General features: G+C 37.7%; 1 protein-coding gene across 3 annotated transcripts in view; it reads left to right on the plus strand.

Moving 5' to 3' along the window:
• CNOT4 (CCR4-NOT transcription complex subunit 4) overlaps positions 1-17,251 on the plus strand; it is a 58,493-nt gene that overhangs the window by 26,978 nt on the left and 14,264 nt on the right. For 2 of the 3 annotated variants that reach the window (XM_082479478.1, XM_082479479.1), the window contains exons 7-10: positions 2,573-2,697; positions 9,499-9,556; positions 9,863-10,112; positions 11,787-12,284. In XM_082479478.1, the coding sequence (XP_082335604.1) occupies positions 2,573-2,697; positions 9,499-9,556; positions 9,863-10,112; positions 11,787-12,284 (931 nt within the window). Of the gene's footprint in view, positions 1-2,572; positions 2,698-6,461; positions 6,618-9,498; positions 9,557-9,862; positions 10,113-11,786; positions 12,285-17,251 lie in introns of all 3 variants that reach the window. The other variant, XM_082479477.1, reaches the window with a different exon arrangement.

Below are 17,251 nucleotides of genomic sequence, written 5' to 3' on the forward strand. Positions count from 1 at the left end.
GCTTGTTATAAATCACAGAATCACAGAATTATCAGAGTTGGAAGGGACCTCTAGAGATCATCTAGTCCAACTCTCCTGCTAAAGCAGGATTGCCTAGAGCACATTACTCAGGACTGCATCCAGGCGGGTCTTGAAAATCTCCAGGGAAGGGGACTCCACAACCTCCCTGGGCAGCCTGTTCCAGTGCTCTGTCACCCGAACCGTAAAGAACTGTTTCCGTGTATTTGAACGGAACTTCCTGTGTTCTAACTTGTGCCCATTGCCCCTCGTCCTGTCACTTGGAACCAATGAAAAGAGCCTGGCTCCATCCTTCTTCAACCCACCCTTTAGATACTTGTATGCCATAATCAGGTCTCCCCTCAGCCTTCTCTTCTCCAGGCTAAAGAGTCCCAGCTCTCTCAGCCTTTCCTCATAAGGGAGGTGCTCCAAGCCCTTAATCATCTTAGTTGCCCTTCGCTGGACTCGCTCCAGCAGTTCCCTGTCCCTCTTGAACTGGGGAGCCCAAAACTGGACACAGTATGCCAGTTGTGGCCTCACCAGTGCCGAGTAGAGGGGGAGAATGACCTCCCTCGACCTACTGGCCACACTCTTCCCTATGCAGCCCAGGATTCCATTGGCCTTTTTGGCGACAAGGGCACATTGCTGGGCCATGGATAATTTACTGTCTACTAAATAAAGCACGATTACTGAAAGCTCCCATATAGGATTTTAATCTTGTTTCTTTCTTACATTTCTGTGACAGGTAGGTGAGCTTAGGACTTGCCTGACGTTCCTGGCCATGACATTCAGTCTTTTGCCACTGAAGTCTTAAGCAAGATGAGATATCCAGTGAGGTTTCTTTGTACTCAGCTGCTTAATGTTTGTGCAGATCTGTGCATCTGAGCTAGTTGCTCATATTCTAGTCATAGTGGGTGACAAAGGAAGCATTCCCAGCATGCAGTATATTTCATAAAGTTTACACTTGGGTGAACCACTCTTGTGAACCACACTTTTTTTCTACTATATGTAGTAGCTTGGGTGTAGACACTGAAAAAGTTGGGTAAGATGGTGCATATACCAGATGTTTCAGTGTCCTTTTTTGAGGGTTGTGTAGGTTGACCACACAGAGAAAGACACATTCAGAATCAGGCAGTAACGGTGAACTGGAGAATTAAGTAGCAAATAACTGGAGATGCTTACAGTGTTCAACTGACTTGGAGTATTCAAATGGAATACACAGTTGCCCTTCTAAAGGAACCCATAAGGGAATTTAGTTTCTCAGCAGTACCATTTTTTTTAATTTTGTCAAATATTTCTGCATATTTTTTTTTTTAAGCAAGTAATAGTTTTCTTTTGGGTTGTAATATTTTTCTGGGAGGATGTCCATATTGCCTGAGCATCAATTCAATTCCTGTTCCAACAAAACATTTATAAAGGGAATGAATTAAGTAATGTACAAATGTTAATTTTTAGGTGTACAAGTAGTGTGAGAGCCTCTAAATCAATGCTGAAGATGTGATAGATAATAACATGCCTGTTCCAAACTTAAGATTCAGAAGGCCTGACCATAAATCTTGACACTTGTTTGCTAAGGGACATCTCTTAAGTATCTGGAAACTCTAAATAAAAGCTTGACAACTTCAAATTCACTGTTCTATTTTGCGTCTTGATTTAACTTATTACAATACTTCACTTGCAAATAGTAATTGTTAGGTTGGAGTGGTATAACAACCTACAAAAAATGTGAATGCTCATCTTGAATTTGTTTCAGATACCACTTTAAATGTTGTGGGGGTTGTTCTTGCTGGTTTTCTTTTAAATATTTGGCCACAGAATGTTACATATAAGCTAGGCTGCAAAATACTGTCTTCCTTCACTCATGAGATTCAATATTCTGGAGTTGGATTGGGCCTCAATTTCTGAAAGCAAGAAATTGTTCTCAATTAATTCAATTATTTAAAAGCGTATTTCAATTATTCAGTTATTAAAAACAATGATTTATCAGCTACTGCTCAGAATATACTCTTTGTCAAATGATAGGTAACACTTGGACCACCTCAGCTGTTTTTATTAAGCTAATACAAAATTAGTTCCATTTTGCAGCTTTTGATTGAGAGACTCTGTCATCTTCTGAAGAGCTTAGTATAATTGATATATCAAATGTGGACTGCCTTGGAAATTTAGCTTTGCGGTTTAGAAGATATATTGTGAAGCTCTTGATTGGAACTGAAGAGCAAGTTCTCAAAGTTGTATTTTTTTTTTTTTTTGCTTTAGAAGTCTCAAAAAAAATTATAAATTGGTAAATACATCCAAGTGATTTCTAGGCAAGCTTTTGATTTGTTGAGATCAGCTCTGTGCTGAAATTGAGAAGCACCGTTTTGAGTTTGTCAGGAGTGACCTGTTAAGTTGTTAAAGCTGAATTACTAGGCTTTGAGACATGCATATGTACACTTATATATAAAAATATTTTAGTATTAATATTTACATTTATATATTTAATATGTATTTAACATTGAATATTTTTAGAAAATATTTTTATATCTATAAGAATATGTTAAAACAGTATTCCTTCATTGTGAACTTCTTTCCTTAGGCGGGTAAGCACCAGGAATATGAACAGAAACTACTGCAAGAATTATACAAACTAAACCCCAACTTTCTCCAATTATCTACGGGTACAGTTGACAAGAACAAGAACAAAGTGACAACACTGCAGAGGTATGATGCGTAAGTACTGATGCTGGACTGCCTGGCTATGCTTTCTCTCTGGCTACTCCCAAAGAAAACTTCCTTATTCCTATTGCATCCCCTAAGTTGCCTGCTCTTTTTAGTGGCTATTACATGATAAACTCTGATAGTAGTTTTCTCCATGCAGAGACATATGCACCACTTTGTTCTAATACAAAGTGAGTGTGAATCTTAGTAAAGAAATGGTTTTTTGCTATGTGCATTTGGATCGCTTGCTCAGAATGAGGTATTTTTATTCTGAAAGAAGACCTTGTATTTTATATTTGCATTAACATGTAATATTTATTAAAGACCAGATGTCAGCTTTCTTGGTATTGTCATGATGAATGCAGTCTGTACTCTCACAACTGAGACACCTTATAGTCTTGATACGTGTTTTTTATTGTGTTTTATACATCATGGTTTATAGTATAGTCCTTAAGTTAGGTGTTAAATTAGCCTTGGAAATTGAAAGTAAAATCAGTTTCTTTCTTTTGTGTGAGTAAGAATTTGTAAGATGCAAATAAAAGATATCTTGCTTATCTTAAATTATATATTTTTCACTGTGTTGTAATTGCAGATATCACTTTTTACTGCTTGTTAAAATAACAAACTACTTAAACAGAATATTCAGTAAGTTATGAAAAACTTCTGTCCACATGAGTACATAGTCATACAAAGATAAACGAAAGCCTAAAGTCATCAGTCCTTATGTGAATTATCCACTCAAATGTCATATTTAACATAAAGAAATACAAACTTTTAATGACATTCTCCACTCCTTTTTGTAGGATTTTCATACATGGGCAGAGTGGAGTGAAAAAGTTAGATTACAGTTCGTACACACCTTGACTTTGTAATCAAGGTTTGTGTTGTTTGCTAGTTTATGCACTACTGAATTTTTCAGATGATAATTTGACACTGGCAGCATCACTGCACAACAGTTTAAGCAAGAAAGCGGGTATTGTATCTAGGATATTGCTAATGGAGCTTGAATAAGCAGAATTCTGAGTAATGGTATCCCAGCTAGTGTTCTGGGATTATTTTCTTTAACTTCTGGAGGAAGAGTCATACGTGCTTTGACTGCAAGTGATCAGGACCTCCAGTTGTATCTTTCCTTAAGGACTGTGCCACTTCTTATTTCTTGGGCGCTGGTTCAGTATTGACTTGGAAGGTAAAGTGCAGTGACTAAAGGAAATACACTAATTGATTATTTTATGTTCAAAGTCTGAACTAATCTTAATTTGAAACCTAATTAGATCCCAGCAAAACAAATGATACCAGTGAGGGAAGAATGCTCTATCTGAAACGGCATCAAACTTTTAAGCCTTCAGATAGCAATTATGAATTGGAGCTTAGCCAGCCTGTGGTGCTAACATTTTGGCACTTGTGGGGAAAAAAGGCGTGTTACCCTAAAGGCAACAAGTGGTCTGGAGTTAATTTCTCTTGTCAGCTGAACAGCATCATCACAACACAGACTCTGTTCTTTGCTAATGCTAGGCACCACCTTTTGGGTTGCAAAGTGAATTTCGTCTTGCGGCTGGGATTTTGAAATGTTTCTTCAAGTCCCATGTCATCAGTACAAAATGTAGTTTGTGGGCTGGTGAATGCGTGTTGCTCTCCTTCACAGCTTTCTACCCAGTCAGGTTTCCGTTTTTGTCTGATTCATTGATACAATATTAGTTTCTGGCAGTTTGTCAGGGCCTCTGACAATTTTGTGGTTGCTCGTGTGTTTCTGGGGTGCAGGATTTGTTTCACTCTGAAATTGAACAGAAGTTGAGTTCTAAATAGTAAATGTTTAATTATAAATACGCAGTAGTAGAAGACAGTTTCTTAAACTGCGCATAAATGCTTTTTCACAATTGTGCTCTGATTTGAAAGGTCCTACTCGCATACCTTTATTCTTGCTGCTGAAGGCAAATGTTGAAATACCCCAGTGCCACTTTATGTATGTGGGTACTCTTCTCTTGGTATGTCACTTGATAGACATGGCGACTGCATTCTTTCACAATTAGAGGTATATTCCACATTTAAAAGACCTCAAGGTCTTTTTTCTTTTTTTTTTTTTTTTTCCTAAAAAACTGAAATGAATGCTTTCTTACACTAGAAGTGGAAACACTTATTAAGCACTTGCTGGTCTTTTAGAGAACAGCCCTTTAGAAGCATGCAGCTTTGAACTTAATCAAAACAAAAAAACCCACATGCAGAAATACCCACCCCAAAACATGAACCAGTTTCTTTATCTTTACCTTTCTCCTTGGATGCAAAACTGACTTTTAACTGTGACATTTTAAAATTAGTTTTAATATAGAGACGACTTTGCGCTGCAGCAGACATAAACTTTGATATTTAAAATAAATCTGTTAATGGATTGCAAGTCTTGTTTTATCTAGATTACAGCTCATTTTTGTTGGGATGAGAATATTAAATGACTGACGTTGTGCTTCTAAAGTGTCTTCGTTCCTTGGTGTTCAATATCTGATCAACTTTCTATCTCTAACTTACTTCAAATGTGTACAAAGCAAAGGTGAGATCTGTAAGTCAGATCAAGGCTTTTATCTGTGTACACATTGTATAGGTATATGAGAAAAGATGGAGGTAGAATAGCAAATCTTAGAATACTGAGATTTGAGGTGGCTAGTAATACCAATTTTATCTGAATAGCAGCGTTGCTACAAGCAGCAATGGGAATTTCCAGATTCTGACTGTGACCTTACTAAATTGACCTAGAGATGTAGAGTAAGTGTTGGACCATGTAATAAAAACATATGAATTAAGGGGGCCATCAGGAGGAACATGTGTATTTAAAAATTTTTTTTGAAAGCTTATTCCTTATGAAGACAGCACTTGGACACTAAAGACAGCATCCTAATTGAAGCATATGGAAAGCTAAAGTCAATATAAAAGAAGTGGAGAGCACAGAGGCACATATTTTATAGTAAGATTGTAGGGTTAGTGGATGACACTGTATTTGAATGCATTTGGTTATAGATGATATTCCAGCTCACTTCAATTTGTAGAAAATGTAACTATTTTCAGCAAAAACTTGGGCTTTGAATTGTCTCTTGGACTTTTCAGATCTAACACGCGCTCTGAAATGAAAGATAATGTTACTTTATAAAGGGGAAGTAATTATGGCTTTAAGCTAGAACTGAAGGGAGGACTAACTTGAATGAACAGTGTGTTGGTCTGACTGGTCTCATGATCTGTTAGTAAAGCTGTGGACTCTTGTAGTAGGCGTAAAACACAAACTTCATCTGTTGGGGCCGGGCTTGATAGGGCCTAGAATAAAAAAATGTTTATTTCTTTTTTAAAAAAGGGGTTTAGTTAATGATTTACAGAACTTACAAATACTTATGGGATAAAGCAAACAATTCTAAAGGAGGTGTGTGTAGGTCTGGATACTTGAAGCTGTTGGTGGATTTTTGGTTCTCTTTTTTTTATTATTATTTTTTCCTCTCCCCCAAATGGACACTTTTGGACTTCAGCATTGGCAGAGCAGCTATCTATTCAGTGAAGAAAACAGAATCCCCCCCCCCCCCCCAGTTTTCTCTTTCCCCTCCCTACCCCACTAATTCTTTTTTTAAGTCAACACCACTTAAAAATCTGAGAAATAATATCCAGATACATCTATTCTTATGGATTGTCTGGCACAAGGATTTGTTTCCCCAGTGCTTACAATTTTTAAAAACACTTTCTTCATAACTTGAACTCTTCTTTTTTTTTTTTTTTTTTTTACTCTTGCCTTTTTCCAGACCCAACAGTAATAACAAAGATGCCTGGCCATCATTACAGAGTTCAAGTAAATCAGCCAACGGTTTAACAATGGAACACAGGAAAACGCCTCCTATATTAGAAAATGGCACAGACCCAGAACACATGACTCCAGATGGTGCAGACTCAGATTTCGGGTAATTGTGCTGCCTTTTATACTTCAGATAGCTTGCTTTCTCTCTCACTGATTGGTGTGGAGGGAATGATTCTCCAGTCTCTCTCTCTGGTTGGAGAGCTGGATTCAAATCCCGATCAGGTCACAAAAAGCTGGGCTTAGGCTAGCCCATTTCAAAAAGACTGATTGGCAGATTGTGCAGGAGAACCCTAACATAAAGTCAGTAGGTGATGGTACAGGTAAGGGCTAAGAGGAACTGAATAACTGGGGGATGAACAGCTATATAGCTGCACGGTCCCAGCCAGAGCTGAGCCCTTCATTTCTATACAGAAGTTTCCACAAAAGGAACGCACTAGTTGCTATACATCAGGAGGCTTGTCACTTGGAAAAGCTTCAACAGAAGAAAGCTAAATGTTAGGGCTGAATATCTGTCGTTTCTTTACAGTGGTGTGTTCCAGAAACACAACTGCAGAGGTAAGGGTGCCCTGATTATCACTCTAACATGAACAACAGGGCAGCAGATTCAACTGAGGCTTCTTTGTGCAAAGGAAGTAATTCATCTGCTTACAATAACTTCCTTACTGCTAACCAACATTTTTTTCCTCTTTTGGTGCCCTCCTCAACCAAAACTGGTGTCTTCTTCCACCATAAGCATCGCTAGCAGTTCCGATAGTAGTCTGTAGTCATGCTGTTTTGTTTTTTATGGACCCCCTTCGGTAATATCAGTTGGGATCATTCAGAGTTTGGATGGGAAAATAAGGTAAAGCCCAATATTTCAAGAAGTGGTGTTGCTGATTAGGTAGCTGATCTTTGTTTTAAATCAATATTGAACTGATGCATTAACATTGTGAGTGCTGTTGAAAGTGTTATCTTCTTGTTAGGTTTAATGGGAGTACTGTTGAGGTGTGATCAGAGATCCTATGGTTGCATTGCAGTAGTAACATGCAGCTTCCTTCTTATCTTTTCTGAAAAGAATATATAGAATCAGAATGGTTTGGGTTGGATCTGTTTCTGACCCCCCTGCCATGGGCAGGGACACCTCCCACTAGACCAGGTTGCTCAAAGCCCCATCCAACCTGGCCTTGAACACTTCCAGGGATGCGGCATCCACAGCTTCTGTGGGCAACCTGTTCCAGTGTCTCACCACCCTCTCAGTGCTTTACACCCACCCCATTACAGTAGGTAAAAATATTGTAGCCAATAGGTAGTCTTGTTCATTCCTGAGAGCTGGAAGCCTGTTGTACAATTAAAGGCTTTTTAGGCAGGTTCAAGTATAAGAAACATTTTCAGGAGTTAGATTGTCATTAAAAGTTGTCTTACACATAGCTTTTTAAACTGCAGCATTGTGACTTTCTGTCAGCAGCTTGGGAAAATAGTTTGGCTGGAATATCAGCTCTACAATCAGAATGATTGTGTAGTGAAGAATCTACAGCAAACTTTTGTGCTATAGGTACTCAGAAATTAATAACCCAAGGCAGTTTATTCCAAATAGAAGAACTTTACTCACGCTGTTCAACCACTGAGTAGAAAGTATTTGTAAATCTTCACTGGAGTAGTACTTGTTTGCAAGTATATTCCTCTGACTTTTCTTTTATAGTCATGAATAGTTCAGTTTCAGGTATCTTTTTGTGATACCGACTCAGTGTTCCTTTTCACAAAATTGTTTTTATTGATGGATTACTCCTATACAGTTTCTTTAGAACGGAGAAGAATTAATTCTGCTTGGTTTCTACTCCAGTTATTCTGGGGTGGAGAGAACAAATATGGGGGGGGATGTAATCCTATGAATTTTTGACCTTGATATGTGGCTCTATGCAGTGTTTAAACTTTGCAGCAGCAAGGGGTGTATGAAAACAAGGTGTAGCTAGAATCTGAAGTCTGCACCCAGTTAAAATAATTACTAAATATTTGTCTTGTGCTAACACATCATGCCTGTAATTTGACTTGCATCACATTCTGGCCTCTTAATGGACTTGCAATTCATGTTCTTACTTCTCGTCCTTGTTTGTAGGACCAGTAGTTTGGGCTGTGCAGCCTGATGCTTGTGCATCTTCTCCTATGGGTCAATAAAAATTAAAGTACCTTGACGTTGTAAAGCGAAGATTTTAATCTGAACTTGAACTAATACTGTTTCATTAGTGTGGTATTTAGCATAATTAAGGCAACTCACAGATGCCTGTCAGAATCTTGAATCCTGAGATGTGCCGTTTCAGCAGTCATGTTAATTCCCAGTGAATAGCTTTCTGAGGTGGTTTTCTGCTGTGACTTGTCTTTTATTCTCTTCCTGTTTGTTGGAAGCTTTTTACGCTCTGTCTTTTCCTGCATTTTTCCCCTTCTGTCACCTCAAAACTCAGTTTTCTTACCTTGGAACTAATTTCTGCTAGTTAAAGCTTGAAGGCTGGTGGGAAGTTTAACTTGCCACCAGGACTAAATAGTTAATCTCATCTTTTATCTCTCCCCAGATTTATTTAGGACTTGTATGGGAACTGACAACTTAAGTATTTGGAAAACAAATCTGTTCCCAAGTTTCTCTCCAGTAGTAGCATAGATGGAACTGACTACTACGGAATACTGCCATAGTACGAGAGTCCTGTTTTTTTGAATGGCATAGAGTTACTATGAACATGTTTAAAACTTTCCTTTTGTTCCTTAACAGGGCAGTCAACAAGCAGAGTGGAGTGTGGTGGGAAGAAGTATTACAATATCTGGGAAATGATTGGAATGCTTATGATTAAAAAAAAAAAATCTCATAAATAAGTGGACTTCTTTCCTCCTTAATTCCTCCTAATTAATTTCACTTTGTCTTTATTTCAAGGCATTTCTACCAGTATGAAAGCAAATGTTGAATTTCACATTAAATATTTGAGTGTCTGATTATCTCTTTTCCCCTCCCACTTTTGCAGCCCTATCGACAAACCTTCAGATTCCCTCAGTATAGGAAATGGTGACAGCTCCCAGCAGGTAAGACATAAATATAAATGCTGAGAAATGCTGTGAAAGTAAGAATTGAGTTTGAGGGCACGGTGCAACTTGTAGTTGGAGAAGCAAGTACTTTCTGAAGTGTATCATAATTTTAAACAAAACTAAACAATGCTACTGCAAAGTTGATTTTTTTTTTTTTTTTATTTGACCTTGTACTGAGCTTTATATTGACTAACCTAATTGCAGCCAAAAGTTTTGAGGAAATTTTTCAACTGCATTAGTGAAGAATATTTTATATATAAAACACTCGTGTCCTAATTGTTTCTCATCCTCTCTTGCCTGTAGATAACAAACAGTGACACACCTTCACCACCGCCTGGTTTAACAAAGCCCAATCCAGTTATACCCATCAGTTCATCTAATCACAGTACACGGTCTCCTTTTGAAGGGGCTGTAACAGAATCACAGTCGCTCTTTTCTGACAACTTTCGGCACCCTAACCCCATCCCTAGTGGGCTTCCTCCATTCCCCAGCTCTCCACAGACTTCAAATGACTGGCCCACAGCACCAGAACCACAGAGCCTCTTCACATCAGGTACATACACAGCTTACGTGGCTGGGTAATGCTTGTTTTGCAACTGATATCTGAAACTGTAGAACAAAAAACTCTAGGACTTGCTCCATACTGTTTTTTTTTCTCCCTTCATGAATGATTAAAATTTGTCACTTAACTACAAATGAATTGCAGTGATGCAAGGTTTTCTTCTAAAAGAAACTTCACAGAGTTTTCCAGCTGCATGGCTAAATTATCAGAGTGCCTGTTTCAGTTTTTCTTAGATATGTGCCTGTCTAAATAATAGAATGTGACATGTATGCTTGATATTTAATGTGATAGGTTTTTATGAAGAATGGGGAAAAATACATGGTATCAGTATAGATTGGTGTAATAATCTGTTACCTAACATCAGAAGCTGTGCAGTGGAATTCAGAATTTTCTTTAGTTTCCTGCATAGTTATCTGAAGGTGCTGCATCTTTCTCTTTCTGAAGTGAGATTATTTACATTCAGAAAAGATAAAAATATGGTTAATTACATCAACTGAAGGATACCTGTATTTTCCAAGTACTTTCCTATGACATACCACTTCATATGAAGGAAATATAATTTTAGGTGTATTTATACATTCTTGGGAATGGTTAACAGTATTTAAGAGCTCAAAAATTATAAATCTGAGGGCATTGTTAGAAAAATAAATGAAACAATATCACTAATAAATAGAATGTAAATGATAGTTTAGGACACAGTTGGTTTACTTAGTGATTAGTCTTCTTTTGATGTTTATCCAACTTCTGGATTTCATAATCTTGTTTGTAAACAATATTTATTACCAAGGAAATTACCTGCTGCTAAGGTACTATAAGCACCAATTTTCTGAGGATTAAGTAGCAGTAAGAGACAATATCCAGGTAGTAGAGGTCTTGTTTGTTTCATAATGAATATAAAATGTATGGTTGCTATTTAAATAAGAATATAAAAGGAGAAGTTTTTGTCTGTCTAGCAACTCTTTTTATCTGTCATCATGGATTTTAGAGTGAAAACAGAAGTGTAGATTTCTTTTCTGAGAGGATACTGAGCATAATTTTTAATTACTTGAAGCAGCAGATCAGGTTCCCTACCACCAGAGGGAGTTGATGTTGTGAGTGATACTGCCTTGCACTCGTCAGCTTGCATTACCACAGTTTTGAGGAAAAATACTGTGAAACTAGACGCCGCATTCCCGGAACCTGAATAAGAAACTTAAACAGTACAATGAAATGAAGTAGTAATTGAAAATGCAGGGACATTCTGATAACCCTTTTCTTTGCAACACTGCCTCAAAATATTTAACAATATCTTGTAATGCAGTTCCTTATTTCCTTTTGTTTTATCAAACTGTCTACTCAAGAACTTGGCTTGTTTTTCTTCATAATGGTAGACAGTGGTGGTTTGGTTTTTTTGTTTAACCATTGCTCAGAGGTTCAGGAACAGAACAATTCTGCAGTAAAAATACTATTTGCTAGTTCTACTGCTTCACCTTAAGTAGAAATCTATGACAGTTTGATCTGAAAAAGGGATTCTAAGCTGATGAATAAGGTGTCTTTGGGGAATGTATAAAGAAGTATTACGTGAAAGACAACTGGCAACATAGATTCAGGTGCACCAAGGCTGAAATTTTTGTATGGGTAAATACTAATTCTTGTTCTAAATCCTGTTCCTCTCCTCTCCAACAGAAACTATACCAGTATCCTCCTCCACAGACTGGCAAGCGGCTTTTGGGTTTGGTTCCTCCAAACAGCAAGAGGACGACTTAGGGTTTGACCCCTTTGACATCACCCGCAAAGCCTTAGCAGACCTGATTGAGAAGGAACTGTCAGTCCAAGACCAACCTTCCCTCTCGCCTACATCTCTTCAGAACCCTACCCCACACACTACAACTGCCAAAGGGCCAGGCTCTGGATTCCTGCATCCTGCTGCACCCACAAATGCCAACTCTCTCAGTAGCACCTTTCCAGTCATGCCACAGAGGTTCCCACAGTTTCAACAGCATCGAGCAGTTTACAACTCCTTCAGTTTTCCAGGCCAAGCAGCTCGCTATCCTTGGATGGCCTTCCCACGCAATAGCATCATGCACTTGAACCACACAGCAAATCCCACCTCAAATAGTAATTTCTTGGACTTGAGTCTCCCACCACAACACAGCACAGGTCTGGGAGGGATCCCTATATCAGGTAGGTGAATTGGGACAGCAGTGAATATGACTTAATTCATGCTTTCAGCTTTTCTGAGCCAGGACAGGAAAAGGGAATAGCCGTCTACAAGTGGTAGAGTGGTGTCTCTTGACTGTCATACTAGGTTTATGAGCAGAGGGAGGAATAATTGTTTTAAGTAGGCCCTTTCTATTTAAAAAAAAAAGTAACTGGATGTTTAGCCTTGTAATATTGAGCTTTATAAGGAAGGTGGAGTATTCTGTGCCCGCTTAATTTTATGCCAAAGCAGATCGGTATTTTGGTTCTTCAGTCTTGCCAGACTGGCTTTCCTTAAAAGTAGCCTCTGGAATTGCATTGCGACTTCCATGTCGACATGCAGGTGCTGACCAGAGTTCTTAAAATTGTGCGAAGAATTGTAATGATTGTAATTTGTGCCAGATGTCTTGGCTTGGTTCTTCCCTCTTGTGCGTAACCAAATGGCTGCACAATAAAACATTCAGTGCTGTTCATTTCTGTACTTCAGATGGCCTTAATATTATGCTAATCTTTCACTGAATGGGTGCTTGCAATGTGTGTAAGAGGATTCATCCTGATTGTGAGGGTGGTGATGTTGGAGAAAAATAAGTCTACAGTCAGGCCAGTTCAGGCTGCCCTGAATGGATTGATAGGCTCTTGCAGCAAACATTACAACTAAGGAGCTAATTGTAACAATACTTGTCTTGATTGAAAATTCATTTCTGGACTTTGAAGTCCTTCCATGCTTCTGATTTAGCTTGGCCCAAACAGGTTCTCTTTTCCTAACAGGGGGAAAAAGTTCTGTAAAGTGTATAATGAACTGCAGGTAGAAAGTCTCTGTAAGCTCTTTGTAGCCTTGAGATGGAGAAAACATCTTCTTGAGATGTTGCCAGTGTTACTTTCTTTTCATGAGTTTTAAGAAGCACTAGCTCTGCTATAAGAAAGTGACCTAGAAAAAATCTCTGTGTTTTTGATGCTCTAGTACAAGAGCTGATTTTGGCTGTTACTTCTGTGTAGTTTGTCCTCTTTGAAGGCTTGTTGAAGCTACAGTACTGCTGTAGGGTCCTTAAGCTGATTCGTAATATAAACACTTGGTCCAGACTACAAATGCAAGTAGTTCAAAACTCTTTATACTGGCAGTGGTGAAGTTTTTAGACTAAAACGACTGATATTGATTACACTGAAGTGTTTAAAAAAAAATTTGGGGAGTTGGACTAGATGATCTCTAGAGGTCCCTTCCAACTCTGATAATTCTGTGATTCTGTGTGATTCTGTGAAATTTATTTTTGATGTGGAGTGAAAAATGCAGCATCTGTAGCACTGCAGATTGTTGCATGCTTTCCCATAAACTGCATGGAACTTCCAGGAACATTGCATGACATCAAGTTTCGATTTTACCACTCGGTTCTAAAAATTGCTAGTTCAAGTGGTCAGTAAGAAAACCATCTTCTGGACTAGGGGGACCAGAAAAAGTCTTGAGGTGGAAAAAGTTCCATTTGTAGTACAGATTGAGTCTAGGTTTGCTGTAGTATTCTTTAAATTGCATTACTTTAATTGCCTTTGGCAGTTTGAAAGTGGATCTCTGTGTTTGCAGAAGACTATCAGATCCTTGATATGACTACTGAAGAGGAGCCAGTTGTGTGGTGTTGGCTGATGCACAGCCCATGCCATGTACTTCCTCTATATGTTTTAAGGCAATAAAGTTGATATTTATCTCTTTTTGTATGCAACTGCTAGAACCAATTAATTTCAAAATATTTTTGGCAGATGCAATGCTAAAACCAGAAAATAAACATCTGTTGTAGTCTCTGTGGAAAGTTCCTTTGAGTTGGTCTCAATCTCTTGTTTTAGAAAACATTGTTAGTTGCCTGGCTGGCAATTAAATAGCAGCAATTGCTACAGTGCAAACACTTCTCAGCTGATCTACGTGTCAGCTTTGATATATCTTGAAAAAAGAATTTGGCCAAACAGATTACTCCTTTTTCTTTCCCTGTTGTCAGAAATTAGCTGAAGTCTCAGGTAGTTCTGGTTTTCTTTGCTGGGTTATGGATTTGTATTATATGTACGGTATCTAGTGCCTAGGGTTTTCTTTAGTGGTCTGACTGCTTCAGAAGTACAAATAATTTGAAAGTCACTAGATGCCCTCATATTTCTTTTTTGTGTGCTGACTTAATAGTTTCCAGTTTATTGATTATTCTGTCTTTTCAAATCTGTATCTAGTGTACAGGTCTCAATGAATTCCTTTTATTTTTTTTTAAATAATTTGTTCTTTATGCTTGCTGTTAATCTATGAATAGCAGGTATATAATTATAGACTTTTCCTAGTTTCCTCATTTGATTACAGATACAGCTGTCCAGTGGGGTGGTGGTGTACAAGTACAGAGAAATCATGTTGATGGGACTTTACTACAATGCTTTATAACAGACTCTAGCTGGCCTACTAGAAAGGTGGTGCGTATCATAATAGCCATTTGGTGGTATGGAGAGATTAGCTGTAGTATACCTGAAGCTCCTTTTTGTTAGCTCTTTTATTAGTCTGTATTAGAGTGTTTTTGAAAATGTCAAGTCAACAGTTTCAGATGTAACAGCAAGAGAAACCTAGTGCAGGTGAAACTTCACGTTATGTCGTTTAGCAGAGACCCTCAACTGCTGTTGAAGTTGCATGTTCCCTAAGGTCTTTGGTCACAATTTTTACAGGACTATAAATTCTTAAAGCAGATAATAGTAGACAGTCATTTAAAAAAAAAAAAAAAACAAAAACAAAAAAAAAAAAACACCCAAACATTCCTTTTTTCTGTGCATTTACCTGCTTTATTTAATCAAGCCTTTTCAACTTCTCTATTTCATTTATGTGAAAACAAGCAGACCAAAAAACTATAACTTTGTATGAATTTAGTTTACTATGTTTCTAGGCTTTCTAAATCCAATTTTAGTTGATTTCACTAAGCGTATTTATGGTTTGGAAGCTTGTATGAAGAAAATACCTTAAACTGTTGCTGCTTCTGCTTTAGGTAGGCATTAGTATTCACGTGAATTTGAAATTCTTATCTGTGACATGTTAAACATAATGTTCTGAGACTACTTTTTGTTTAGTCAAGAATCAGAGCTGTGCTGTATTCATAACCCCACAGCTCCAGGTAGGGCTGATTTGTGATGTGCTCCAGATTTAAATGGAGGGACACAGGCACTACCTACTTTTTTTTTTTAAGCTCTCATTTAAAATAATTTCTATATGGAATTTGGTAGCTTATTTCTCAGGGGAAGTAGTATTTATTAAACTCATTCTGCTGTTGCCAGTGAAATGACACATGATTGACTTTAATTTTATTATGCATATACTTGAAATGTGTCATATTCATCAGGCTTACATTTGTCCCCAACCCATACTTAAATGAACTTTTTGATTGACTGATTCCCAAACTAACATTTTTTTTCTCCCCCCACCATATGATTTTGCAAACTGTAGCAGATGCTACATGTTCTCGTTTTAAGGGACAATTTAGACTTGCGGTGTGGGATGGATTGGATTATTTACTGTGTAGTTATAACTGTGTAGTTGTGCTTCAGGAAGAAAGTTCAGTGACTTACTCATGGACAGCATGATTGTTGCTAAAAGCAGTCTTACCCTAGATTGTGTGCAAGCTATCCTAAGAATACAGGACAGCGGCTATCCTTTATTCTGCAGATAATGCCAAAAGAAAGATCCACTGACAGCAACGTGGATGGGTGTGTGCCTTTATTTTTATGTTACTTCAGGATAATAGGAAACTCTTTGTAATTTGATAGCTACCCTACTGCCCAGTGGTGTGTCCTAAAATAATAGGTATAGTATTGAATCATAAAGTAGGTCTCAAAGATGCTTATAAAATGAGATGCATGCATATTAATAATGGGAAAATAGAAATATATAGCTTTATTTTCTTGAGTTTACTGAGTGGTTGGTAGTCATTGAATTTATTACATAGACAAAGGATAAGAACAAATTCACACAGCTAAAAGTATGAGGAAAAAGTTGTAAATGGTTAGTCCATCTTTCCTGTCAGTTCTGTCCAAGATGAAGTACTTAACTTGAAACACTACCTGGTATTTCATTTATTAATTTCATAATTATCCTGAACATAATTGCAAATGAGAACTTAATTGTAAGAACTTATCAATTCAATAATAATGAGATAGTTTGAACTCTTCCAAGAGTAATGTTACAGAATATTGTGTGTATGTGCTTCCCATGTAAACCATTGAAACCCCTTAAGTTGAAAGAGACCCACAAGGTTCGTAGAGTCCAACTCCTGACTCCACACAGGGCAGCCTAAAAATTAAACCATACATCTCAGAGCGTTGTCCAAATGCTTCTTGAACACAGACAGGTAATTTATGTATATCATATGTATATTAGAAATCTAAGATAAAGGAAATAGTCAAATGGACACAGACAGATAGGAAGCATGAATAATTAAACCCTGTTCAGGGTAGGGGAAGAAAAAGGTTTTACCCATTTTCCTTGGAGATAGCCACTGTAAAATCCATCAAGTTACTTTAGCGATGAAGCCCACTGATGTGGAGATTGCAGTAGACTTCTGTGAACTGTTCCTGAAACTTCAAAACAGGGGGCTTGAATGTCATAAATCTTCATAGTTGAATACAATTGACAAATCAAAATTTTGTTCTCTCAAGACTTTTTTGGTTTGATGTTGTGGCTTGTATCTCTTGAATATGTACAGCCTAACTGATGGAATTATGTCAGTTTAAAGATGAGATTGAAACAATAAATAGGTAGACCATTCTATTAAGTTTGGGTGCCACGCAGCAATCTTTGTGGTGGTGCTGCTGCATTCCTTATCAAGACACTGATTAGCGTGGACATTTTTGAGCATTGCCTGCATTTTGGTTTTTGTGAAGCAATAGCTGGTAGCAGAGAGGGCAAAGCAATTAAGGTTATATTAAGAAGGTCCAGCTTCTTCCTGCTTATTTTA

The sequence above is a fragment of the Vanellus vanellus genome (genome assembly GCF_965231255.1).
Source record: "Vanellus vanellus genome assembly, chromosome: 1".
Lineage (NCBI taxonomy): Eukaryota > Metazoa > Chordata > Aves > Charadriiformes > Charadriidae > Vanellus > Vanellus vanellus.